The 27701-nt window shown below is 42.0% G+C and overlaps 1 protein-coding gene across 1 annotated transcript; it reads left to right on the plus strand.

Moving 5' to 3' along the window:
* On the plus strand, window positions 1–27701 carry LOC149279020 (voltage-dependent L-type calcium channel subunit beta-3-like). The gene is made up of 12 exons (XM_089501474.1): window positions 1–132; window positions 4490–4612; window positions 10236–10375; window positions 10782–10852; window positions 15472–15491; window positions 18621–18701; window positions 21702–21760; window positions 24635–24741; window positions 25069–25220; window positions 25756–25851; window positions 26607–26765; window positions 27387–27701. The coding sequence occupies exons 4-12, from the start codon at window positions 10783–10785 to the stop codon at window positions 27699–27701; spliced, it is 1059 nt and encodes a 352-aa protein (XP_089357600.1). The 5' UTR covers window positions 1–132; window positions 4490–4612; window positions 10236–10375; window position 10782.

The raw sequence follows: 27701 nt of genomic DNA on the forward strand, positions 1-27701 counted from the left end.
ATTTTACAGGGTTCAGCTGATTCCTACACGAGCCGTCCATCGTTAGACTCAGACGTGTCCCTGGAGGAGGATCGGGAGACTGCCCGCCGCGAGGTGGAGAGGCAGGCCCAGGAACAGCTCGAGAGAGCCAGGGTAACTTAATATGAAGTTTTTCCATATTGCAGTCTATTCGCTAAATCCTGGGTATTCATTCACTACTAGACTAAGTGTTATTCTGCTGGATAATGTGATATATGTTTAGATGTATAGATTTCTATATTGATACCTGGTTTGATGTATTCTAATAAATGCTGAATTTTACTGGGCAACATGCTTAAATGTATGGATATCTGTGAATATTTTTGGTTACAACAATTTACTTAAACTACTCTCCAGAGCTGAAAATGACATAATCTGCACTTTGGAATAATACTATCCTGACAAGGACAGTAGATATTAAAACAAAGAATGCCACTAAACCAAACATCCAAATCCGTGCAAGTAAACCTTATAAAGTGTCAGGATCCATTCTCTGCTGCCTGAACCATGGCTGAATTATACTTCAGGCTAATACTTCAGTTACCACTAGTGGCCACCCTCCTCCCTCTGGAGTGAGCTGAACCTGATTATCAGGTACAGCTGCGCCTCATGAACTGAGTGAAGCCTGCCTTTATAAGACCTGCCCTGCCCATCAGTCAGGGCCTTGGCATTGAAGTTGTAGGACTGCCTTTGCTCTGAGCCGTTGCCCGTGCCTGAACCCGTGCCTGAACCCGTGCCTGAACCCGTGCCTGAACCCGTGCCTGAACCCGTGCCTGAACCCGTGCCCGTTCCTGTACCCGTGCCTGAGCCGGTACTCGTGCATGATCCAGTACCCGAGCGTAAGTCCGTACCTGTGCATGAACCTGTACACGTGCCTGGCCTGGTGGTACTCCGTTCCCGTCCGCCCTGCCAGTGGGCCTCCGTTCCCGTCCGCCCTGCCAGTGGGCCTCCGTTCCCGTCCGCCCTGCCAGTGGGCCTCACCGTTACCTGTGCCTGAACCTGCCTGTGGGCTTACCTGCCAGTGGGCCCGCACCCGAGCCTGTACCTGTGCCTGAACCTGCCTGTGGGCTTACCTGCCAGTGGGCCCGCACCCGAGCCTGTACCTGTGCCTGAACCTGCCTGTGGGCTTACCTGCCAGTGGGCCCGCACCCGAGCCTGTACCTGTGCCTGTGGGCTTACCTGCCAGTGGGCCCGCACCCGAGCCTGTACCTGTGCCTGTGGGCTTACCTGCCAGTGGGCCCGCACCCGAGCCTGTACCTGTGCCTGAACCTGCCTGTGGGCTTACCTGCCAGTGGGCCCGCACCCGAGCCTGTACCTGTGCCTGTGGGCTTACCTGCCAGTGGGCCCGCACCCGAGCCTGTACCTGTGCCTGTGGGCTTACCTGCCAGTGGGCCCGCACCCGAGCCTGTACCTGCACCCGAGCCTGTACCTGTACCTGTACCTGCACCCGAGCCGGTACCTGCCTCGGCTCCCGTCTCTCTGCCTCAGCTCCCGAGCCTGCACCTGCCTCAGCTCCCGTCTCTCTGCTTCAACTCCCGAGCCTGCACCTGCCTCAGCTCCCGTCTCTCTGCCTCAACTCCCGAGCCTGCACCTGCCTCAGCTCCCGTCTCTCTGCCTCAGCTCCCGAGCCTGTACCTGCCTCAGCTCCTGTCTCTCGTCCTATCCAGTCCTGCTACTCTGTCTGTACCTATATCAGTGTCACCATGCATAAAGGGGTACAGACAGAGTTCCCCGTATCCCCTGCACGTGGACTCCTACACGACCTGCTCGCCCTGGTCCTGACAGAATGCCAAGGCCATACAAAGGAGTCCGCGGGGATGACTGCAGTTCTGGAGGTACTGGCGGAGTGTGTACTGCAGCTGTGCAAATCTGTGAGGTCTGTGATGGAAAGCGATCGCACTAAACAAAAGCCTATGACCAAGACCAAGGGCAAGACAGCCCCACAGAAGAGCTGTAAGCGCGAGCCTCTCACCAAAGAAGAGAAACAAAAACGTCGAGAGGACAACTTGTGTTATTATTGCGGTGAGACCGGTCATAGGATAACATATTGTCAGTGGAAACCTGCTAAGCCACCTGCAACCCACACTGATCAACCCCGTGCCCAGGAACCTGTATATGACACCAGCAACCCGTCACAGCTGGAGCACACCCTGCCTCTTCCGCAGCCCGGTGAACCAGAGGTTTCTCATGTCACGGCACCAGGTGAACCTACACCTTCTGAAGCCATGTCAGAGGAACCCCAGACCATGTCTGACGACCCTGACTGGTCTGACATGGACGATGCTCATTCAGGGGATGACATGGCATACACACCCGAGCTCCAACATACCACGGGTGTTTGTGCGGTTGGTACTACCACTCCCATCACTCCTACGAACCATAACAAAGAACCCCAGACCGCCAGACACTCCCTTGGGGCCCCCGGTAACGTCCTGGCATCCAACGGGACAATCGTGCACAGGAAAGACCTGAACCGCTACGAGCAACTGCTGCGCGATCAGAGGTCTGGTACACCCTCCTACGTTATAGCCTCCACCCAGTCCAGTCCTGGTATTATCCAACGCCAGGTAGAGGGACTCTGTGTACAGGGGGAATTCCTAACCCCTGGCGAATGCAGAAGGCGGACAAGACAAGCGCTTCCCGGAACCATTGCATCTGCGCATCCAGCGGCCAAGGTCCATACCTCCCAGACCAGCGCACCTAAGGCCATGTCATCAGAGTGTGTGGTGGCGTCTAATGGGACTGTCGTACGTCGGGGTGACCTGCACGTTTTCGAAAACGCTCTACGTGCGAGAAGAGCTTTCAGCACCATCGGCTACTGCCACACCACTATCCTAGGAACGCCCGGAGGCCGCTCCTTGAGGGGGGGGGTACTGTCAGGATCCATTCTCTGCTGCCTGAACCATGGCTGAATTATACTTCAGGCTAATACTTCAGTTACCACTAGTGGCCACCCTCCTCCCTCTGGAGTGAGCTGAACCTGATTATCAGGTACAGCTGCGCCTCATGAACTGAGTGAAGCCTGCCTTTATAAGACCTGCCCTGCCCATCAGTCAGGGCCTTGGCATTGAAGTTGTAGGACTGCCTTTGCTCTGAGCCGTTACCCGTGCCTGAACCCGTGCCCGTGCCTGAACCCGTGCCCGTGCCTGAACCCGTGCCTGAGCCTGTACCCGTGCCTGAGCCGGTACTCGTGCATGATCCAGTACCCGAGCGTAAGTCCGTACCCGTGCATGAACCTGTACACGTGCCTGGCCTGGTGGTACTCCGTTCCCGTCCGCCCTGCCAGTGGGCCTCCGTTCCCGTCCGCCCTGCCAGTGGGCCTCCGTTCCCGTCCGCCCTGCCAGTGGGCCTCACCGTTACCTGTGCCTGAACCTGCCTGTGGGCTTACCTGCCAGTGGGCCCGCACCCGAGCCTGTACCTGTGCCTGAACCTGCCTGTGGGCTTACCTGCCAGTGGGCCCGCACCCGAGCCTGTACCTGTGCCTGTGGGCTTACCTGCCAGTGGGCCCGCACCCGAGCCTGTGCCTGTGGGCTTACCTGCCAGTGGGCCCGCACCCGAGCCTGTACCTGTACCTGCACCCGAGCCTGTACCTGTACCTGCACCCGAGCCGGTACCTGCCTCGGCTCCCGTCTCTCTGCCTCAGCTCCCGAGCCTGCACCTGCCTCAGCTCCCGTCTCTCTGCCTCAACTCCCGAGCCTGCACCTGCCTCAGCTCCCGTCTCTCTGCCTCAACTCCCGAGCCTGCACCTGCCTCAGCTCCCGAGCCTGTACCTGCCTCAGCTCCTGTCTCTCGTCCTATCCAGTCCTGCTACTCTGTCTGTACCTATATCAGTGTCACCATGCATAAAGGGGTACAGACAGAGTTCCCCGTATCCCCTGCACATGGACTCCTACACGACCTGCTCGCCCTGGTCCTGACATAAAGTATGTATGTATGTGATTCATTTATAGAGCTATTGCGAACCTAATAACAAAAGGGCACTTCAAATATATTTTATATGACCAGCAATATAGTGGCAGTTGGCACATCCTAGCCCAAAACCCAGTAGCGCACACTATAATAGATATCATATTAAACTTAAATGGGAATTCAGGGAATTTTAAATGGGTTTGTATTTCTTCCCTACGGTGACAGACCTACTGGTTAGATCATCCATTCTAACATACAATTGAAAGAACCTGAAAAACATGAATGCATCTTAACATTGGAACATTGATACGATCAATCGAATGTCCATTCAACCTCTTGTACTGTTTAGAGTAGTTCACATTAGCTGTCCTTCCAGTGGGCCAGTGGCATGTATAAATCTATGCTACGTTCTCAGTCTCTGCAGAATTCCCTCCTGGGAGAGAATTATTCACATAGTCAAATGCACTGACTGATTAATCCCAGTATCCACATAAAATTGTCGAAAAATCTCTGTCTTTAAGTTCTACTAACAATTAATTAATTTTTAAAACTTTTCCCATAGCTCAAGCCGGTAGCATTTGCTGTGCGGACTAATGTCAGTTACTGTGGAGCATTGGATGAGGAGTGTCCGGTTCAGGGAGCTGCTATTAACTTTGAAGCCAAAGATTTTCTACATATCAAAGAGGTGAGAGAGAAAGACGAACTCTGTGACCTCCATGCTTTATATAATCCCTTTTGCAGTGTCAAAATATGAATTATTAGTTATACAGTTAAGATGGGATTTCAAAGAAAGAGTGGAACTGCTTTGACATTGAGTACTTAGGTAATCTACATATAATTGGTTTGATTATTCAATATAATCATTTTAATTACAAAAGTGCCAGCGATCTCCTGAAAACAAGTCAAACGGAAGCATTTTCTTTACCATTAAGGCATTGGTGAAGCCTGACCACAAAAGGGACAATAGATTCACCCAGGCCTTGACTGTGAGGTGATCTTTGTTAATAATCATTCCAGACAACATAGACCATTGGTCTGGCTAACATTATTCTCATGTTTTCTTCTGGATTTCTTGTGGATGAAGTTTTTTAACATCTCTATGGGAATATAATGTGATAATTTTGAAATCTTTAAAATAACAAAAAGAAAATAGTAAACTGCACCTCTAGTGTTTTTTTGGAAAGCTGCTCCAAATCTTTCGGTGTCTCACTACTATCACCAATGTCTAAACCAAAAAACAAGTGAAATTGTGCGCTAACCCACACCCAACATAATAAACATTTTTGAGCAGATATTTCTCAATATATCCATCTCAGGGAACACCCAAAGGGCCCAAAGTGTATGCTTGAAAGGTAATATTTTTCACCACCTGGCAGAATAACAGAAGATATCGGTAAAAAAAAAAAAAAAATATGTAGTATATTATAAAAAGTATGAAGTATCTTACATAAAAAAACAGCACCGGTATGCGCAAAACGTCCTCCATCATTGTCGATGTTCAGAGTCCCAAACCGTTGTTGTACACTATTATCTCCCAAAAACTTTTTGGTTCCTTAGAAGCTTTATCAAGTGTCGTTCCTCTGATGATCTGTCTCCGTTTTTAAATCCTAATATATTATAAAAAAAATCATAATTCAAACTGAGCATTTAACCTCTTGTTTTTAATTCATATAACAATTTAATTTCTAGTTCTATTAATTCTTTTAGGGTATTTCCTCCCCTCCATTTGTTTTAATATCTGGAAATAGCCATAAAGGTTAGTCCCTTAGGATTGTTATCATGTTTTATGAGTTAAACGTTTCTTATATATATATATATATATATATATATACATACATTACATTTTCTTTTGGTACAGCCAACATATTTACATATTGCATTAGGTGGAGAGAATATATAATAGGGGGATTTCAGACAATATAACATCTCAAAGAAATGGGGTTAGGAATGAAAAGGTGGAGGTTAACTAAGGGGCAAGATTTAAAACAGACAGAAAAAGTAACCAGTGGAAACAAAAGATGGATAGATATAAATCTCCTATTGGAGCAGTATGGTAGAAGAAGAGTGCTCTTTCTTGCCATCGTTTTTAGGCCAGGACTACAATGCCCAGATGGAGATGGAAGGATTACAGAATATTAGAGAAAGAAAAGGGAAAGCGAGGAGAAAGAGAGGACAAAACAATCTGAAGTTCAGGGGAAAACAGCAGAGATCTGTAATAAAAAAGAGGAAGGATAGACAAAAAATAGATTTAGCTGGTATCTTTAATATCTCAGGCATCATATTGGATGAGCTACAGAAACAAGTTCTTAGTAAAGCTTTATAATATACCCCCACACAGACCCTAAATAAATGTAATACATATATATATATATATATATATATATATATATATATATATATATATAGATATCAATAAGATTTTGAGGAAAGCCACTCTAAAAAGGTACTTTATGGGAACCGATGAAGATAGGTTACTAATAACATCAAACAAAACAATAGTAACCAAATAATAAAGACACATTTTTTTAAAAATCTTCCACATTCTATCCAATGACATAAAGGTCAGGCCTTTTGGAGGTCTTTGAGAAAATGGTAACGAAAGATGTGGATAATATTAAGAGATTAAAATATGACTTGAAAGAAAAGTATTAAGTAGAAGATCTAAGTAAGGATGAACGAATAGTAATTAAGCCAGCTGATAAAGGTGGAGGATTAGTTATTATGTCCAATATTATCTAGAAGAAATTTATTGACAACTTAGTGATGAACGGGTATGTGTGAAACTTGAAGGAGCTCCTACTCCTAGTCAAAAGGGCTTATTAACAGAATAGTTGGGGTACAACAAAACCACCTGTGAGAGCGATAATTTCTGTAGTGGGTTCTCTTTATTCTAGAGGTGATGTCACCACTTACAGGTATACAGGAGGGCATAGGATTTAAAAACAGAGACAGATTTGCACAACAACAACACTTCATAAAGGTTCTAAGTGTTACTCACCTGTTGCCGGTTCCCACGCCGCTGCAGCAGCCACCACGAAGGAGAGTGAGACCCCCCTCCACTGCACGGCCACCTCCGCAGCAGCCGCCACGAAGGAGAGGGAGACGCGTGCAGGAGAGGCACACCTGCAGCCACACGGCATTCCGCTTTGGCACTGCAGGTCTTTATGAAGGCAGATTACGCCACACTCAAGATGGCCGCGATCCCTAGACACCGGAAGTAACGTCATTAGGGCTGCAACAACTAATCGATAAAATCGATAATAATCGATAATGAAAATCGTTGCCAACGAATTTCATTATCGATTAGTTGAATCTATTTTTATCGATTATAAAATGAGGGTTTTTTCAGAGCAAACGCTCTGAAAAATACCCCTCATTATATAATCCGTTTAGTCTGACTCACAGCAGCAGCTCCTATTTACCAGTCCCTCCCTGTAATCACTGTGACAACTGGCCCCGCCCCCTTCCTTCTCCCAGAAGGCCAGAACCACATGGCTGTGACACTCATCTAACTGTAAGTATAAAATTAATATTTGGGCTCCTGAAAGTTAGGGGAGGTGGGGTTTAATTTAGGGGCAGTTATGGTTAATGGGGTGTTTAGGGTTAATTTAGGGGAAGTTATGGTTAATGAGGTGTTTAGGGGCAGCTATGGTTAATGGGGTGTTTAGGGGCAGCTATGGTTAATGGGGTGTTTAGGGTTAATTTAGGGGCAGCTATGGTTAATGGGGTGTTTAGGGTTAATTTAGGGGCAGCTATGGTTAATGGGGTGTTTAGGGTTAATTTAGGGGCAGTTATGGTTAATGGGGTGTTTGGGGTTAATATAGGAGCAGCTGTGGTTAATGGGGTGTTTGGGGTTAATTTGAGGCAGTTGTGGTTAATGGGGTGTTTAGGGTTAATTTAGGGGCTGTTGTGGTTGATGGGGGTCTTTAGGGTTAATTTAGGGGATGCTGTGGTTAATGGGGTGTTTAGGGTTAATTTAGGGTAGTTGTGTTTGATGGGGTATTTAGAGTTAATTTAGGGGTAGCTATGGTTAATGGGGTGTTTAGTGTTAATTTAATGATGAGGACTGAGGGTTAATTTAATAAAGTTAACTTAAGGCGCAGTTAGAGGTAAAGGGGGGGCAGACTAAGGGGAATCTAAATCCTGGGGCAGTGAAGATTAACCCAGTACTTATTTATAAAAGTATGGTGTCAGTGTGCTGTGAACAGGTCTGTGACTCTGAGGGGACTATGAGATATCTGGGGGTATAAGGCATATCTGGGGAGGATGGAGTGACATATCTGGGGGTATAAGGCATATACGATATATAAGGCATATGTGGGGAGGGCAGCGTGGCATGTCTGGGAGGCAGTGTGGCATGTCTGGGGAGGATGGAGTGGTGTATCAGGGGGTATAAGGCGTATCAGGCACAGTGGCATATGTGGGGGTAGAGTGGAGTGGCATATGTGGGAGGCAGCGTGGCATATGTGGGAGGCAGCGTGGTATATGTGGGAGGCAGCGTGGTATATGTGGGAGGCAGCGTGGCATGTCTGGGAGGCAGCGTGGCAAGCCTGGGCTCAAATGTGCATGTGGGAGGCAGCGTGGAGTGGAATATGTGGGAGGCAGCGTGGCATATGTGGGAGGCAGGGTGGAGCGGTATATGTGGGAGGCAGCATGGAGTGGTATATGTGGGAGGCAGCGTGGAGTGGTATATGTGGGAGGCAGCGTGGAGTGGCATATGTGGGAGGCAGCGTGGAGTGGCATATGTGGGAGGCAGCGTGGAGTGGCATGTCTGGGAGGCAGCGTGGCAAGCCTGTGCTCAAATGTGCATAAATTGGGGGGCTGGTTGGGAAATAAAGACAAGAAATGCATTTTATCAGTTTTTTTTTTTTATTCTGCGTTTGTATTTAACATCATTTGTTTATTAAATTATTTTAAATAAATGAAAAATGTACATTCATTTTTTTAATCGATTAATCGAAAAAATAATCGGCCAACTAATCGATTATGAAAATAATCGTTAGTTGCAGCCCTAAACGTCATGACCATTTTGATGGGAGATTTGAACTTCCTCTGCGGTGCTCTGTTTAGGCTCCTTAGACCTGCTATACCTTGCCTTCTGATGTTTGTCTATGCTTGGGCTAGTGCTCAGATAGCGTTTTACATTCCTGTTTCCCGTGTTTTGACCTTGGCTTGCCTGACTACCTTGATCTCCTGAATCCTGACCTCGGCTCGTTTATTGTTTATCCTGCTCTCCGGAATCCTGACATCGGCTTGTCTGAACTCATTCTGTCCTGGAGTCCTACCTGACTACGGTGTCTCCTACTACTTGTATGTGACACTAAGGAAGCAAAACGCGTTGTGGGGAGATGATAGTGTACAACCATGATTAGGGAACATAGATTATGATCGAGCACTTTTTCCACATACCATTGCTGTTTTTAATTGCCCTTTGGGCCTGTCCAGGATTGTTCACAAAGTGCCTGTCAGACCTGTGCCAGTGCGCAGTGAGTGAGTTACCACCGGGGTAAGATGGATGATGGGGCCACTTGGCTTTACCTGCCCCAGGTTTTGGTAGCAGTATAAACTGCTTTGTGTGCCCACTATGTAGGAGGTGAGAGTAGGTTCTCACCCTATTGAGAGTGTGCCTTGACGTGCGGGTGAGCTTAATTATGCTTTGGCCAATTCATATAACCAAAACCTCTCATTTATATTATGTTTATATATTTGTTGCCAACTTTATTAGGGTGAGAAGCGCAGACAGTATTTTGTTTTTTGTATTCATTGTACAGCCAACACACTGTATTTGCAGCATGCTCACACTGTTTGGTAGGCCTTATATTATACATTTGTATTATTTGAGCCTGAGACTAGCTTAGCGCACCGACATTTTTTCTTTTCCCTGTTTACCTGCCCCAGGTCAGAAGGTTCCAGCTCTCCTCTGCTAATCTCCGAGGTTTGCATGCACTAACCTCATTAATGGACATTATATCAATATACAATTAGTAAAGTTTTGAGAAAAAAAATACTGTCTTTGAACTAAAATACAAAATATATATATATTCTTGATATCCCAAGCTCTGCAGCTTCAGAAGATTGTACACACATATTTAAATGTCTGTCAATGCAATTCCTATTGTTATGGTCAGACAGCAATAGAAGAAGGTAGGTCCAGTTTGGAATCGTATATCTTAATGGAGGAGTTACACTGTTGCGGAGGGATGTCTGTTATTTATGGACTTGAAGGATACATTAGATTTAGCCCAATTAGAATAGCAAAGTGAAAAAAAGTGATATTAGTGTTTTCTCTCAACACATGTATTTTCCAGAAATACAACAATGACTGGTGGATCGGGCGGCTAGTAAAAGAGGGGGGGGATATCACCTTTATCCCAAGCCCCCAGAGGCTAGAGGCCATTCGACTCAAACAAGAGCAGAAGGCAAGGTAAAAGATCGCTGGAAATATAAAGTACTTTTATCATGTTGAGATAGCCGATGTTTCCCTGTATAAGGAGCAGATGCACTTATTACCTTCTTCTTCTTGAACATCACACCCCCTGCCCCTATGCTGTGGTTAGCAGGATAGATTGCATGACCGCTACTTCAAAATTTGATATCCTATTGGAACTAGGGTACCATTCAAAGAACCATTGAGGTGTAATCATAATTGACATTGCTTCTTTTACTTATGCCAGTAAGTGGCTGCACATGTTTACAGTGAATCAGTGCAACCATTTTATGTTGCCAACCGTGTATTGTGTATTGTTGACGTTAACAATCAGCTCTTAGGCCATGTTGTATACCATTTCACATTGGTGAACCTACTACACAAGCTTGTTTCCCTGTAAATATTTAACAATGTGTTCATGCAGGAGGATGGGTGGCAACACCTCTGGTTTGGGAGACATGGTCTCAGGAAATCGGCGTTCACCTCCCCCATCTATGGGTAAGTAAGAATGAGACTCACTGTTTTGTATCCATTCAGATATGGCCAAAGCTTACTCATGCATCTCAGCCAGTGGTGGCACAACCATAAACAAATGAAGCAGCTGCTTAGGGCTCCACAAAGTTTTTTGAGGTTGTGCTCAGAGGATGGTAAGGTGAGAAGCACCTATCTAATTTGTATGTTATAAAAATCCATTGCTTATCTTAAAGGTGGTGTTTTTTTTCTGTGCTTAGAGTTTCAAAACCCTATATCTTTCTTCAATCACAACTTTGAGCTGATTGTCCCAGACTGCCATAGGAGGCAGAGGGTATGACTTAATGTTTTCTCCATTGTTGAACGTGGGCCACCAAATTCCAAAGTCCTCCTAGTTATCGTTCATGTTCATAGTCACTGTTGTACTTTGAGTACCTAGCATTTAGGTCCTGCATATATTTATACTGCAGAAGTATATTTGCGAGAGGCACTGATATTAGAACTGATATTCATTTTAACTCAGGTGAATCAAAATTTATAACAGGAGTCAGTCCACTGCAGCTCAAGCACCAGAAGCACTCTGTTCCTAGGGATTTTAAACAAATGACCAATTGAATGTAAATTAAGGGACATAACCAGTCACACAATTGTATTCAAGGAAATATCATATTCTAAGGTATATATTAGATACAACGTGCAGGAAGCAGCAGCAATTTAGATAATTAGCTATCCACGTAAAATATATGGTTATGCTAAGGATTTTCACAATCTTAAATTTTAATTGTAAAATATATGCTTATATAGTAGTTAGTGCTGACTTACGCTAAATGGTTCGCTGCAGTCATTTGCTGCATAAACTTCCCCTGCCAAGTACTGACTTACACAGCTGAATATTTATGCAACAATAATTCATTTTGGCCATTGCAAAATTCAACCTGCAGCTCTTGTAACTATGTTCATTTTAACCAATGGAGGCTTGACTAAAAATGACCTACAATATATACCTCTGTAGGCAGAAAATGTTTAATGCGTATCCATAGCAGATGGGTAATTGTTATCAAAACCCATATTGTTTTTTTTTGCAAACATCACAAGTTATAGTATTTGTTGTGTTTTCTTAAAAAAAATATGAGTAAGATGTGATAATTCTACAATTTAGAACCTAATCAGTGCAGCACTACTATGTATAGCAAGCAACCCAGATTACCTTTTCGGTATTATTATTTTTTTATTTTTAACTAATGACTTTTTATGACAATTAATTTCTTCAAGGAACAATGACTAACCTTTCTGAGATGTTGTAGCAAACCTGGTAAACTCACAATGCACGGCCGGTGCAAAAACTCAGAATAATAATCCCAGTAGATGATCTTTAAGAGGTGATAGTGACAGTTGATCCCACATATTTAAGATAAGAAATATAAGATCCTGGAAGGAGTTATTGCATACTGATTACATATGTTTTGTTACGGGTTGGAGGATTTAGGAATGGTAAGAGAGATGTGATTTTAACTATAAACCTTCGCTATGTTCTTATATACAACACCACTCAATTGACAAGAGAGTTGTGGTTTTAACATAATATTTATTATGAAGGGCCAACATTGGTAAGTTCCTCCAGCAAGAAGAAGTTAGCTGGTCATGTGTAAGGAAGAAATTATGCTGATTAACTTTACATTATACTTGGCCAGCCAAGCTCTACCTGCCGCAGAAGCTCATTGACGTTTGGCTCTTCATAACGTATAGTGAAGCTAAAACACAACTCTCTTGCAAACCCTTTCTTTAGTGGATAAACCATGGCATGACACATAGTCATCTTTATTACAAATAGTAATGTTATACTGAGAAATAAATTAGTTATAATAAATAAGGATAAAATAAGTTATAACCGAAACTTGAAGATTCCAAGTTACCTTGGTGTTAGCATTTACAAGCAACAAAAGGGCAGTTGGTGTTCCCAAAACATTATAAATATCATTGCCTGTCTTAATTAAAAGTCAAAGATGGGGTGCTAAATAGTGCATGGCCTTAAAGTACATGATATATCAGGGAAGACACCAAAGCCTCAGAATCCATAAAAGTTAGATATAAAGATTGAACATATTCACGTTGTGTGTAAAAAAACAGTTTTTATGCATCCAAGTTGGTAGACATGTAGAGTGAAATAATTCATAATTCTAATTATAACTAAGGGCCTTTCTATAACAGTATTATGTCTATTTAATGTTCATTTTGTACCTCTTACTCCCCATTGTCATAACCATACCTGGGTCAGCACCCGAATTCTCCGGGTCGCATGGTCTTGACAATGGGGGTGTTTCCTGCAAGGTGAGAGTGAATGCCCACTGACATCAGTGGGCAGTCCTGGCCATGTCCCACAAGGGTAGGATCCGGGTAGTCGGAGCCCACAAGTTCTCAGGTATGGTCATAACTCTGACAAGGTTATAACAGCACCCAATATTATGGCTTACAAAAACAAAAAGTAAGGAGGACCTTGCTCAAACGATCTTAGAATTGAGAAGGAGGTGGTAGTACATTACACAAGAGTTGAAAAGGCAAATGTGTGATGTGGAACAGCCAAGGATATGTAAATTAATAATAATATTGGACAAAAGTACAGACTGACAGAGTGTGTCTATAAAGCATGCTACCCGATAACCCCAGGGTAGGGTATTCCAAAGACTTGCCTTGAATCGTGTGTGTGTGTGTGTGTGTGTATATATGTATGTATGTATGTATATATATATATATATATATATATATATATATATATATATATATACATGAGAGACAGAAATTAGAGCAGTGATATCTGATAAGAAGAGGAACCTGGTACAGGCATCACACAGTTATTGACAGAAGTGAGAAGGCCTCTGGCCTTCCAGCGGCAGATCGAGTCCTTCAGTGTGTGCCCACTGGCTGGATAAGCCCGACCCTATTTTGAGTGAGCATAAAAATATACCGTGCTGCCACTTATATCTGACTGTCTGCCTTAAAGTGCCAGGGTTGCCTTATCATACCCAGTTTGGCCCTAAACTCCATTAACTAAAGAATACATGCACCAATTTACATGCAGTAAAATCCAGCCCAGGCCATGGATACTTTGAATACAAATTAAAAATACAATTTTGGTGATTAGCCTGTTCCTATAAGCTGATGGTTTCTCTGTGTTCATTACCTCTTTTCCGTGTTTGCTGACAAAAACACATTTCACGAGTTCGCTAGCTATGGAGCTATGCAGTTTGCACGGTGCACATATGTATTGTAAGTGTGTCATCTCATTAATTACATTGTGCACTAAAAACAGCTGGAGAGCCAAGGCGGCTGTAAGCGTGTTTGTGTATGGGTCAATGCCGGTCAGCATGCGCGCTGATATGTGTTCTTTTATCAGCCATATTTGCTGGCTATTTTACTTTGCCCCATTTTATCAGTACTAGGGGTAAGATTACATTCATGCTTTTCAGGATATAAACTGTATCAAAGGACATTGTTTTGTGTTTATGCTTTGTTATGCAAAAAAATTATATTTTGTTGCTACAAAATCTTTCATTTCAGCATTAAAAATGAAACTTTAAACATCAATACTTGCAGAAATTTACATATATGTTAATAAACAGAATAGTCACAGAGTCCCCGATTCCTTCTGCTATTGCTAAATAAATTGATCTGCGTAATGTATATAAATAATTATCCTGTACAGTCATTGCCTACATGCCAAACACAGTGTCATTTCTTAGAGCTTCATTATTTACACGCGCCAAAAGGAAAATATTGATAGCTTTAAAGAAAATTATGTCTGCGGCAAAGGCCATGTATGCAGTGACAGGAGAGATCTCTGTTCTCCACAGCCACCTTGTTTCAAGGAAGTCTGTGTGAAGGGGGTACAACCTCCATAGGGTCCATTAAAAGGTGCCATGTACCTTTAAGACACAGAACGCAGGCATATGATGTCCTGTCCCAATGTTCCACAGTGAGGCTAAAGTGGTAGCCGCTGGGGTGCTGCCTTGGGTTACACCTAGGACAGTGCCCGGAGTAAATAACAACTGCATGTATGGTCACAGCTTGGCCACTTGCCCTATGCATCCCGAATGATCATTGTCGTGGGTCCCAGTTTTGTTGTTTGGTCTACGTATAGACATGGCTTAACATTTAGTGGGGTGTTGTCAGTCTTTTCCTGGGCTGCAGGAAATGGATCCAGTCATGATAAAAGTTCTCACTACAAGGCCTGATTGGGTTTTTATGAAACGTCCTTTGCGTTCCATATGCAGAACTGCAGTAACAGTAACTGCAGGTAGGCCAAAACCATTAGCGCAATCCAGGGACAGCTTCCCAATATACACACATTCTTGGCTGAGTAATGAATTGGGACGCTTCACAGCAGTGCCTTTTGCAGCAACTAAAGAAATGATGATTCTATTGTACAAAAAACAAAATTCAGCAAATCCAGGTCAGTATGATTATGTTCAATATATTCATAGTACTGATGGAGGTGATGAATCCATCCTCTGAGTGAAGCTCCAGTAGATACTCCGCACCTTCTACAGCCAGTGTCCAGCTATCAACAATAATGTACTGTAAATGTCAGCTAACCTAATCAATCATATGTTTATGCTATGATCTTAAAATCTGTTTCTTTTTCTCTAAAGCTAAACAGAAGCAAAAACAGGTAGGTGTTCTTGTTAAAAGTAAGAATGCCATGGTGAAGCATTGCATGTAACCACCCAAGTGTGAATGAAAGCAGATCTGTCATAACTTTTATCAAACACATAAATATGTTCTCCATGCCCCTGCAAGTCTAATTGTTAAGGAAATAAAGCAGCAAACCGCACTATTAAGAGAAAAGCACAACCGAATACAAGGGGCTTTTTTCCTTTATGAGGCAAACTGGAATTAGCAGCGTGTGGCATGGGAACGCTAATAACTAGCTTTTGTTTCAGAAGTCCTCCCTGGTTCAGGTTCAGGTTTAGTCAACATGGTGCCTCCCATCAGGGAGCTATTTCGTGGTGAATTTTGCTGCTTTAAGTTAAATGACTGCCAGGAAAGGTATCTGCTCCTAAAAGACTGAGTTTTTTAAAAGCCCATTGGTGTGATAATAATGTGCATACCTTTTTAGTCCAAACCAATTGTAAATATTTTGGATGTTGGTATCAGAGAACAACTCAATCATGGTAGACTGTTGGCCAGTGGAGGTGAAACACACACATAATCAGGGGCGTACCTAGAGTATGTGGCACCCCCCCAACACTTTAAAACTGCATAGCTTCTATGGTTATATACTGGTGCAAACATTGAAGGTGGTACAGCATTACTAACCCAAACATTGATGTGGTGTAGGCCTACCACTTCATTGTCTGGCTTAGGGATGCACCGAAACGAAAATTCTGGACTGAAACTGAAAATCCAGCATTTACCTGTCCAAAACCAAATATGACCCCCACCATAAAAAAAATCTCACACTTTTATTTAAAGTAAGTAACACAGCAAAATAGGACAAAAAATTCAATAACAATATTAATATATATATATATATATATATATATATATATATATATATATATATATATATATGATTTTTAACAGCAATCATACTCCTATCATGCCCAGGCATAACCAGATTCCAGCATGTACTAGCTGACTTAGCATGATAGGAGTGTGATTGCTGTTAGCAATGATATATATATATATAAATTGTTATTATTGTTCACATGGAGGCATAGAATCAGACATACAAATCCCGTATTTGCAGGTACACAATAATAATGTATGGAAACATAGCACGAGATAAAACTACAGGCATAGATCACAGGTTGCACAAAGCAAAGCCAGCTCTGGCGTACACACTGCCCACATAGAACCTGACCAGCACCCAGATTACACACATAGGATTTACCATCTTTGTCCCCAAACAGCCCAGCATGAGTCAACTTCGTCCCTAAACAGCCCGGCCTGTGCTATCTTTGTCGCATAAACACCCTGCCTGTGTCATCTTGGTCCCCAAGGCTCAAACATCCTACTTGTGCCATCTTTGCCTTTCGGCAAATCAATTTTACATCTATCATACACACAAACACTTTAACAGTCACTCACTAATTCACACTTTCATTCACATAATTAATTCACACAATCATTTATTCTCTCTCATTCACACAAATTTACACATTCATTAATGCATTCTCACCACCTCATTAAATATCTCCCTCATTCAGACAATTCATCCACACATTCATTCATTCTCTCACTCATTCTCACTATCTACCTTTCCCCCTTTTCTACCCCTTCTCACTATCTACCCCCTCTCTCTCCCTTCTCACTATCTACCCCCCTCCTCACTATATAGCCCCTCCCTCCTCACTATATAGCCCCCTCCCTCCTCACTATCTACCCTCCCTCCTCACTATCTACCCCCCTCCCTCCTCACTATATGCATGTTCGGAGCGTAGTACTAAGCCTTGGCTAAGTCTAGGTGTTAGCACTTGATATCCAAGGCTTAGTACTACGCTCTAAAGCTTTTTTTTTTTTTTTTGTTCCCCCCACAGCGTAAATATTTGCGCTCCTTGGGTTTAGCGCCCTTATTGGCACAGTTACTTCATAACATGTTATTGTGTCTGGAAACTTGCCACGCATCAGACAACATGCTAATTAGATACCTAAGCATTAAAAGGGATATTATACCCCTCATCACTATCTCCCCCCCTCCCTCCCTCCTCACTATATACCCCCTCCCTCTTCACTATATACCCCCTCCTCACTATCTAAGTGATCCCTCTCTAGAGTGTATTTGCTTAGCACACTGTAGAGCTCACTTAAACGTTTTATGCATTTACACTTTGTGTTACTATCGCTCTGTTATTACTTTCATACTTCTAGCAATATAAAAAAAAAACTACTCAAATGGGATCATTTTCATATCAATCCCGGGGGGCGAGAGCTCTTACCTTCACATATAACCATAGCCATATAACCTTTTGTTATAGTTTATTGTCATGATATACTTGTGGTGCTGAAAAGATAAACAGACAATACATAGTATCTGCCTGGTATAACCCTTGGGAGGCTGAGTAAATAAAATGGCAGACGGAATATTGTATTGTGTTAATTGCACTGGCATCCAGTCTGAAGAGTATACTGCTATATTACTTAGCTGAGCTATTATCCCGTGCCCTTACCAGTGCTGACCGAGTAGGGCTATTACCTCAGGGGATTGTGTGCTATAAAGATAATGAGGTTTGTCCATATGTGATAAATATACCACTTGCACACTCATTGTATTGCACCATTGGCAAGCTAGCATATAGTATTTGATTATTTCATTTGAAAAACATTATGAGTTCCACTGAACATTTTTATGGGTGACACATAAATGTGACCATTAATGCTGAGCATACTTCATATTAATAATCTTCACAAGTAGAGTAAACATAAAGACCACGATAGTGAAGGGGTTACTACTCTGTGCCAGACTGGAGCAGTAAAATCGACCCTGTCACGCAGATAAACCACAAGCATTACGCAATAAAAGTAGATCAGAGACAATGTTGACTTGGATGTAGGCCCACTGAGAACCCAACGACCAGCCCGGGCCTCTTAATAAGTGCAATTAACCATTTCATATCATATAACATTCTAAGTATCATTGGTGCAGAATGAAACCACGGCTAGAAAAAAAGTAATGCTTTGTTTGTAAATTTTCTCACAGCTCTCTCCAGGAAGCATATAATGGCATCTTGCCTGACCTGTAAATCCTATTCCCCTTTTTTGGTGGTTTATTCTTTTTGCTAAAGTATTTTTGTTGCAGACAGAGAACGTGGCACCTTACGATGTGGTTCCTTCTATGAGACCTGTGGTCCTGGTTGGCCCTTCCCTGAAAGGATATGAGGTACACTCATGGGTTGACATGGGTTTGTAATCTTTGATAGATACACCTTTTGTTTTTTGTCAGCTGCTGTAACCTGTGATGTATGTAGGTTGGGTATTGTCTAGGCCTGACCCAGGGTAATACCCTCAGGAATTACCTTTGCTACTTCCGTCCTTTCTGACAAGTGTTGGATATGTTGTCAAGACACAGTGCTCCATTTCAGAAGGATGTTGGCAATGAGGCCAGCCACAGATCTCCACAGTATAAATAACTAGGTTACAGGGGAGATCTCTGACCTCCCCAACTGACCAACTCAACAACGGTGCACTAAAGAGCCTCGTCGCCCAAGTGGGGGATCTGCTCCAGGTTCATGGCGGAAGGCCCACTCAGATCCCCCCCACCCTAGTCCAAGATGGCCTAGGCCATAATACACTGCTGACTGTAACTAAGACACCATTCCATTTTATTTATCATTTATTTATTGTTTAAAGATAAGCCTGAACAGCTTTACTGCAATAATCTGGGGGTGTATTGTAATATGTAGAATGTTAAGTTAAAAAGGCTTCTGCTTTTTTTTCTCTTGTCCCCATAAGATGCACAATTGTGTTTACTTTTTATAAAGGGACAATCCTATGGAGCTTTAATTCCAAGAATAGCTTGGTGGCCCTGTATAAAGCATATTCAAATCAGTGAGAGCTATATAACGTCATCTCTTTTAGAAGTACAGTATGCATTATACAAGGCAGATCAGCTATCCTTCAGGAGAAATTAGCCAGGGACAACTCTATAAATGCTTTAGGGAGTTCAAACCACATCTATCCTACCAACTCTCTCTTTAATGATGAAACTACAATATCGCTAATTAAATTTACTGGTATGAGGAAAATTAAGATTTCAAGCAGGCTACTATATTATATCCCATCAGTTTTTCTTCTCTGCCTTTAAGATCAAGTGAGTACCTGTGAAAGAGGAAAAGCTTGGTTCTCTGGCCTAAGGCTGGGATAGCATGGAGCCCCGATGTTCCCTTAGAGCCCTTTAGTCTAGCCAGGGTGTGTGTTTGGGTTCGATTGGGAGTGTGAGGTTAGCACACCACCTTTTATGCTGATCACTGTCGGTAAGCGCACTGAGCACTCTGACCAGTCCATGCACTTTTTATTTTTATGTACACTAGCCCCAGCCTTTTATGCTCGGTGTGCGGTTTGCATAAAGGTTTTATCACATGACTACCGGTATTTATTTTGCACAACTGGCACCGTTCACTTTATTTGTTTTTTCCCCAATAATGAAGCCACTAAACCTTGGGGCTTCAATAAAGAAAACAGTTAAAAAAATCAGGAAGCTAGATAACAAAACCAGATAGAAAATTAGGCACTCAAGACATTGGAGGCTCTCTTATCAGTGCCGCTCCCCTACAGACTTATGGTTCTTCTTAGCTGGATCCACATGAGCAGCCAGCTACCCACACAAGTAAATTGGTATGAGCAGATCAGCTGACTGTTTTTTTTAAGTTTATATCTTTATGTGACTGCACTTAATTATCTATTAGTGTTATGCTAAGTTGGTATATCACAGCTTTGTATGTTTGAAGAATACATTTGACTATTTTGGATATTTTTTTACATTTACCTTTTGTATGCTTTAGTTGAAATGTTAATCCTTGGCCACTGTCCTCTTTAACACTAACACTGCTTGCGCTGGCTCACAGCTGGACCAGTCAAGGACCCTTGTAGGTGGCATTGTGGTTATTCTTAGTGGATATGCATTGAGCTTTCTTGATCATGATACTAGAATTGTTTCAGACCTCCTTTAATTATCTAATTGAAGTCTATCCATCATACAGCACTTACTCAGCCCTGGGTTCTCAAAAAGTTCAATAAGCAATTGGATATTAGACACGTGTGCTGAGTCAGATCCTGTAACTACATCTTAGCCAATGGGAAAGTAATCATGGCTAAAATTGCCACCTCAGATCCTAACCATGTTTGGAAAACTTTAAGACCAGAACAAAAAGGATTTAATAAAGTTTGCAAAGACTTGGTCCCTCGTTGTAGTGTACATCTCAGGCAGGTCCTCAGGACACCCTCCAAAGTATGTGGGGTATGGGTCCAGTTGCTTAGGGTATTCGCCTAGTACAGACATGTCCAAAGTCCGGCCCGAGGGCCAATTCCGGCCCACGTTCCGGACTGATAAGGCCCCACAGATAAGTTGCCCAAATATATATCTGTTTTTTTGATATTTAAGGCAGAGTGATTTAACACCTGTTTAGATTTGTCATCCAAGTCACAAAATGAAAAGTATGCCGTTTTCAATAAACTTTGCATAAAATAGTTAATTTGCATTTAATTTTAATGGTTCAAAGAATGTCAGGCAAAATGGTGGGCCCTCGCACATGTTCACTTCATCAAATCTGGCACTCTTCGAAAAAAGTTTGGACATGCCTGGCCTAGTGTGTCTGTTGGACAAAGCAGCAGTCTACAATCAATCTACAATGTATGGTATTTTGGGTTAGAATTTTTATATGGTCACTCTAACCAGCAACGATATATTCTGATGTGTAACTCAGACAATGAAGCAGTTACACTGGTCTATGAGTAGCCTGTTCGCAACAAAAGTTGTTCCCAAAATTGTTTTATTATAAGTACATTATATCTTAACATATTGAAGCAAAAGAAATGTTCCAGACTGTTCCAAATGTTCGAGCCTTTCCCAAGCCAAATGGCAGATGTAGTCTGCAGCATGAGAATTAATTCTATCAAAACCCTGACAGTTATCCAAAAACCACACAAAGTTCGATATGGTCTTAACTAATATCAAACTTCAATGCGGCCCCCATAAATACATCCAGTGCCTTCTCAACATTTTTTATCCAGTAAGGGGACTTCTGCTTGCTGGGTTGAATTACTACATTTCTGACTGCTGTTTCATTTCCAGAATGCTATCCTTAAGGGATTTTGTCTTTCTCAAAAAGTCTATATTTCCTGTCCTCTTTTTCTGTTTTTTTTTCATGTGTCTTAACATCAGGTGACAGACATGATGCAGAAAGCACTGTTTGACTTCTTGAAGCACAGATTTGATGGCAGGTGAGATGCTTGTGGGTAGAAAAAAGTAAGATAATTTTAAATAAAACAACCAAGACATTGAGGTTTGTAGATTGTACTGCCTGTGTACAGTTTGTTTCTCAAACAAAGGGGTCTATTAACTAAAGGGAGAGCTAACAGGTGACCTGTGGTATCAACCAATCACGGTGCATCATGAAAGTTTTAAAGAAGGATGCTATAGAGCTGGAGAAAGTGCAGAGGCGGGCTACAAAGTTAATTAGGGGAATGGATAATTTTAGTTATGAAGAAAGACTAGAAAAACGGAACTTGTTTTCACTTGAAAAGAGATGTCTAAGAGGGGATCTGATCACATTGTACAAATACATACAATGTCAGTATAAACAGCTCTCTAAGAGGTCTCTACAAAAGACACGGGGGCATCAGTTGAGACATGAGGAAAGGAGATTTCAGCATCAGCATAGGAAAGGGTTCTTTATAGTAAGAGCAATAAGAATATGGAACTCTCTGCCCATGGATGTTGTATCATCTAACTGTGGATATTTTTAAGAAAGGTCTGGATGCTTTTCTGCTTCAGCATAACATACAGAGCTACAACTGCTAAAAGGACAGTCATATTAGAAAGTTGATCCAGGGAGTAATCTGATTGCCGCTATGGAATCAAGAAGGAATTTCCCTGTTGTGGCATAATTGGTAATTGTCCCAAGTAGGGTTTTTGCCTTCTTTTAGACCAACTTTAGAACTAGGTATGTGTGAAAGGTTGAACGTGATGGACTGAAGCCTTTTTTCAACCTACTATGCTATACTATATTAAAGGCCAGCAGAAGAATTGCTATTTCATCTCATTGACATTAAGAAGGTTCACCCCCAAGAGCTTGGCTGACCCAAAATAATGCATAGTTAAATCATTGAATGTTCACCAAAGTCTCATCACCCATTGATTTATATATCATACAGGCCAGCTAAACCCTTGACACTGGAGACTTTTTTCTAGTTTTAGCATTTCACAATGAATAGGTATGTGATGGAGCTGAAACCACAACTCTTGTGTGAACTCTCCTGACAAAACCCCAAAAGATGTGTTAAAGTAAGGATGTTTAGATGCCCGTTTAAGAACCAGGTAACTGTTCCTACTCCTACTGCAAGAATATATGGTTTATATACTTTTAGAAGTGACAAGGGTAAACACTGGGCTTCTTTGTATCCATGTGAGATGAAGTCCTACAGCCAGGTGTCATGCCTCCCCTGATCATTATGTAGATGCCTAAAGTTTTTGGTACCACCTGCCTACCTTTGGCTTCCAAAGCATCATTCATGTATAACATAACAGACCTCTTTTATGCATTGTGGTCTCTAGGGCAGGAAAGTCAGATCACAAGATGCTTCTTCCACGAATTAATGCTTCTCGGTAGTAGAGCAAACACAAATGCTAATTATAATGGATCAGGTTTAGTAATGACATAATCTGCAATACATGCATGAATCCCTTGAAAAGTGTTTGCCTTGCAGTATTTAATATTGACTGTTAATTGTATTCTATTCCCCGAATTCTAATTAAAATGCAAAGCAACATTTGCTCATTTTTATCAAATAGTATTAATTCTGTGATAGGGTCTATTCACTAACCTAAGAATTGTCATGTCAGTTGGGCTTTTCAGCTGCCTTACTTCAGTCTTCATTATTATGAGTGATCAATCCATGTAGCTTTTGTAAGAATTGCTGACAATGTGGGGACATGAATGGAGTCATCTCAACCATTCTTGGAGAAGTGTGCTGGAATTGACCCGTGATAATCCATATGAAATTAGGGAGTTGAAATGCCATATAAACTGTACTTGTCTCCCTAGCATGTGGCATCTAAAATAACACATAGCATAACAGTAAACTTATTAAACCTGCATGCTAAATGCCTAGAAATCCATCTTTAGGAACTTTAGGCATTCTCCTTTCTAAAACAGCCTTCTTTTGTGACTTCCCTGGCTGCAATCAACAGTAAGTGTTTTTCCTACTTTATTACCAGTAATAAGAAAAACAAAACAAAACCACACAAATCAGCTTTCAGAGAAGATCTAATGGAGCACCCTAGCCGGGGCTTCAATGGCGGAGTGCCGGCATCACATGACCTTCCGGTGCTCCACCATAGAAGCCTCGGCGGAAGTGCCGGCAGCGCATCCCGCAAGCGTTTGACAAGACGAGAATTGACAAACTAAGAGAAAACCGATACATTAGGTGGAGAGAGCCCTGTATATGTGGGGCAGATGTGCAGAACTGGGGCAGAGGAGCAAATAAAGGGAAATTTAATAAAAATTTCCTCCAATCAGTTTTTATTAAATATGAAAAATTAGTTTACATGTGAATTAATATTTACTAGTAAAACCTGTTTCCTATAGGGTAGTCTTATATTTAGGCTTTTTCTTTTTCTCCTGGGTCATCTTATAATTGAGCAAATATAGTATTTGCAATACCTTCTCTGGTATGTAGTAATCCCTTTTTTTTAAAAAAAAAAGAAAACTGTATTAGGGGACAAATGCATTGTAAGTGCTGTTGACTACAGCTCCTATCACAATAAAAGTTTGTATCATGTTGAACAGAATAGGGGAAACAAATATTCAACAGGTAGTTAGACAATAAAACCAATTAAATATTTTGTTCAAAAGAGACTTATACATTTGGACTTAAAGCAATAGATATTGCTTGTGTTTTGAAAGGTATCTGTTTTTAGTACATTTCAAAACCAATTTTGCCAATTATACAATTATACATCGATAGGTGCTACATACCTATGTTTTGACAACAGTCATGTTAATAAAGTTCAAACAGTCGTTTTCTGGTGTTCTATTGTGACCCTGAGCATGTCCCTTTAGATATAACAATGTTGTGGTGTCCATTGATTTCCAGGATCTCCATCACTCGGGTAACAGCTGATTTATCACTTGCGAAGCGCTCATTACTTAACAACCCAGGCAAGAGAGCCATCATTGAGCGTTCCACCCGCTCAAACATTGGTGAGTCTACAATCTGCTTAGAACCAAAGATTGGAAGATTGCTCCAGGGCATTGGAAAATCAAATAGATTGCTGTCTAAGAGGGTGACACATCAATGTTACCCCAGAGATTCCCTTCACACAACATTTACATTTCACTACCCCACAAATATACAAACATACTTTATATAGTAAGAATTTCCTTTCACCTCATCTGTGTAACTTTAAGGCCCCAAGTGTTTCTCAACAAACAAATGTTCTGTAGACCTTACAGGCACTGGGTGCAAGTTTGGAGCTTACTGATTTTCATTGTACATAGAGAAATTAGATTTTTTTTCATGTGTTTCAGCTGAGGTACAAAGTGAGATAGAGAGAATCTTTGAGTTGGCAAAGACTCTTCAGCTGGTTATTTTGGATGCCGACACAATCAATCACCCTGCTCAGCTTTCCAAAACCTCCTTGGCCCCCATCATTGTGTATGTCAAAGTTTCCTCTCCCAAGGTGAGCTATCAAGGCAATGTTGTCTATGCTACCCACCAAGTCTTTATCGGTTAAGTTGATGTTGCAAATCGGCTAACTTGGGGAGCCCTTTTTACCCTTGAACAGCTTATTTGATCTTATATGTTTTAAACCTAATTTTATTTAGCAAATTCCAATTTCCAGCAATGTCCGTAGAAAAAATCTCCTAGGAATCAAAAATTGTGCACCATTAACCTGTATTTTTTTTCTTTTGTCACTTTGCTCTCTGAAATTAGAAACTACAATGAATAAATCGTGGAATCTTATTGTCTAAGCAGTGGTCTTTTTGTCTAACATAGAGTGCATCTTGGAGAATTAATGTGATAGACTGACAGGTAGGGGTTTCAGACCCCAAGATAATACTGATCATTTCTGATGGGAGCTTTCACCATACATGGTTGAAGATACCAGAGCAGATTTAACCCCTGTGTTGGGTGTATCCACTGATGTGTGTGTCTGATTTAAGTGTAGAGTATGTAGTGACAATGTCACTAATGATATCTGGGTATTTTTCCAGGTGCTACAGAGGCTAATAAAATCCAGGGGAAAATCTCAAGTGAAACACCTTAATGTCCAGATGCTGGCTGCTGACAAACTGATACAGTGTCCTCCGGTAAGAGCCCTGTAACAGCTTATACCAAGAGGTACATGAGAAAACACTAGACATTCCAAATTAAGCTAAAAGAACCTCGCTGGGGTTAGACCTTCATTATGTAAAGTGTGGAAAGACAGCATCTTTCCTCTCCGTTTAGGGGGTAGATTCCTAATCTTTCCTCAATATGAGAATAAACAGCTTTCATCACCAATAATGAAGTATTAATGACTATACTCATTGCATTTTTTTTTATAAAATCAGTTATTGCTTTCATTTTTTAACTGGGGCAGAATACAGGTAATTTGAGAAAATTTAGATCAATGATACAATATGCCCAGTTTATTCAGCTTCACACCAGGTAGGCTGGAGCCTTGTATGACAAAGGGTGTTAAAAGGCAAGTAAACTCCTGTTAATGTGTGGTGACAGCTCTGTTGAAGAGGACCTGTCACCACACATTAACATGAGGTTAGTTACCGTTTCTGTAATACTTAAAGCTCTCATCAGTTAGTTTTCTTCCAATATAACTTTACATTAATGATGAGCTGAATCTGCCTGTCATACATTCAAGTGACAGTTCCTAGACATTGATGTTTAGGGGAACCTAACTGCATGGCTAGTATTTCCTCAATAAAACATAATGTCATATTGATATATGGCGGCACATATTGATCTCTGTATTACAGTTTTGTCCCCTTGTCATAGATTGTGGTCATTACCCTTGTGCGTGATGTATGAGAGGCTCTCTCCATGCGATCGATCTTTGTGTCTTTAGGAAATGTTTGATGTGATACTGGATGAGAATCAGCTGGAGGATGCTTGTGAACACCTTGCAGAGTACATGGAGGTTTACTGGAGAGCCACACACCATCCACTGCACCCACATGCTGGCCAGAACCTCATGACACCACCCACTGCCATTCCAGGATTACAGGTAGACTCTTGTCACACACAGGTTATGTAGATTATGCAATGACTCCACTGTCATAATTTCATGGCACAGTATTTTTATTATAAGGGCCATAGGTCATGTATTCACTTTGATGACATTGCATTCTAAATACGTAGACATTAATATGAAGTTGGTCCGTCCTTTGCAGCTATAATAGCTTCCACTTTTCCACAAGATTTTAGAGTGTTTCTGTGGAAGATTCATCATGTAGAGCATTTGTGAGGTCAGGCACTGATGCTGGACAAGATGGCCTGGCTCGCACTCTCCATTCCAGTTCTTCCCAAAGGTGTTCGGTAGGGTTGTCCACATAGTGTATATTATACTTTTTTGCACCTTCATATACATGTTTACATTGAAGTTTCCTCTTTATAAACACTTTATAAAGTGTTTATAATGGGTCCTGAAAAGGTATTTTTGTCTGCAAAATGTTATAATTATTACATTTATGTGTGGGGATTTTTCCAAGGGGTTGAAGAGTTTGTAAATTTCAATAAATGAAAATATTTTATAAAATCTAACCTCTGTATTGGCTTATGCTATTCTACAACAATTTGTTTCTTCTTTAGGTTGGTTACTAAAAGTATTTTTTGCCCTCTTACATAGAACCAGCAGCTTCTTACAGATCGAGCTAGTGAGCACTCACCCTTGGAACGTGACAGTTTGATGCAATCTGATGAGGCTAGTGAGACTTCCCACAAGACTTGGACAGCCTCTTCGCAGAGGAGTTCCCGCCACTTGGAGGATGAGTACGCCGATACCTACCCAGACCTGTATCAGCCCCATCGGCACCACAACAGTGGACTGAACAGCACGAATGGACATGACTCTCAGGACCGACTCCTGGAGCGTGACTCAGAGCAGAACCACAATGACAGGAACTGGCAACGTAACCGTCCATGGCCCAAGGACAGCTACTGA

The sequence above is a fragment of the Sceloporus occidentalis genome, unplaced genomic scaffold (genome assembly GCF_023333645.1).
Source record: "Sceloporus occidentalis isolate IW3139 unplaced genomic scaffold, rSceOcc1.0.p SCAF_175, whole genome shotgun sequence".
In the NCBI taxonomy this organism is placed as follows: Eukaryota; Metazoa; Chordata; class Lepidosauria; order Squamata; family Phrynosomatidae; genus Sceloporus; species Sceloporus occidentalis.

Excerpts from the sequence above, each read along its gene's own strand:
- LOC149279020 (XM_089501474.1), top strand. The coding sequence starts at position 10,783 with ATGGGTGGCAACACCTCTGGTTTGGGAGACATGGTCTCAGGAAATCGG. Across the intron at positions 25,221-25,755 it reads TCAAAGTTTCCTCTCCCAAG|GTGCTACAGAGGCTAATAAA; the intron begins GTGAGCTATCAA and ends GTATTTTTCCAG. Across the intron at positions 25,852-26,606 it reads AACTGATACAGTGTCCTCCG|GAAATGTTTGATGTGATACT; the intron begins GTAAGAGCCCTG and ends TTGTGTCTTTAG.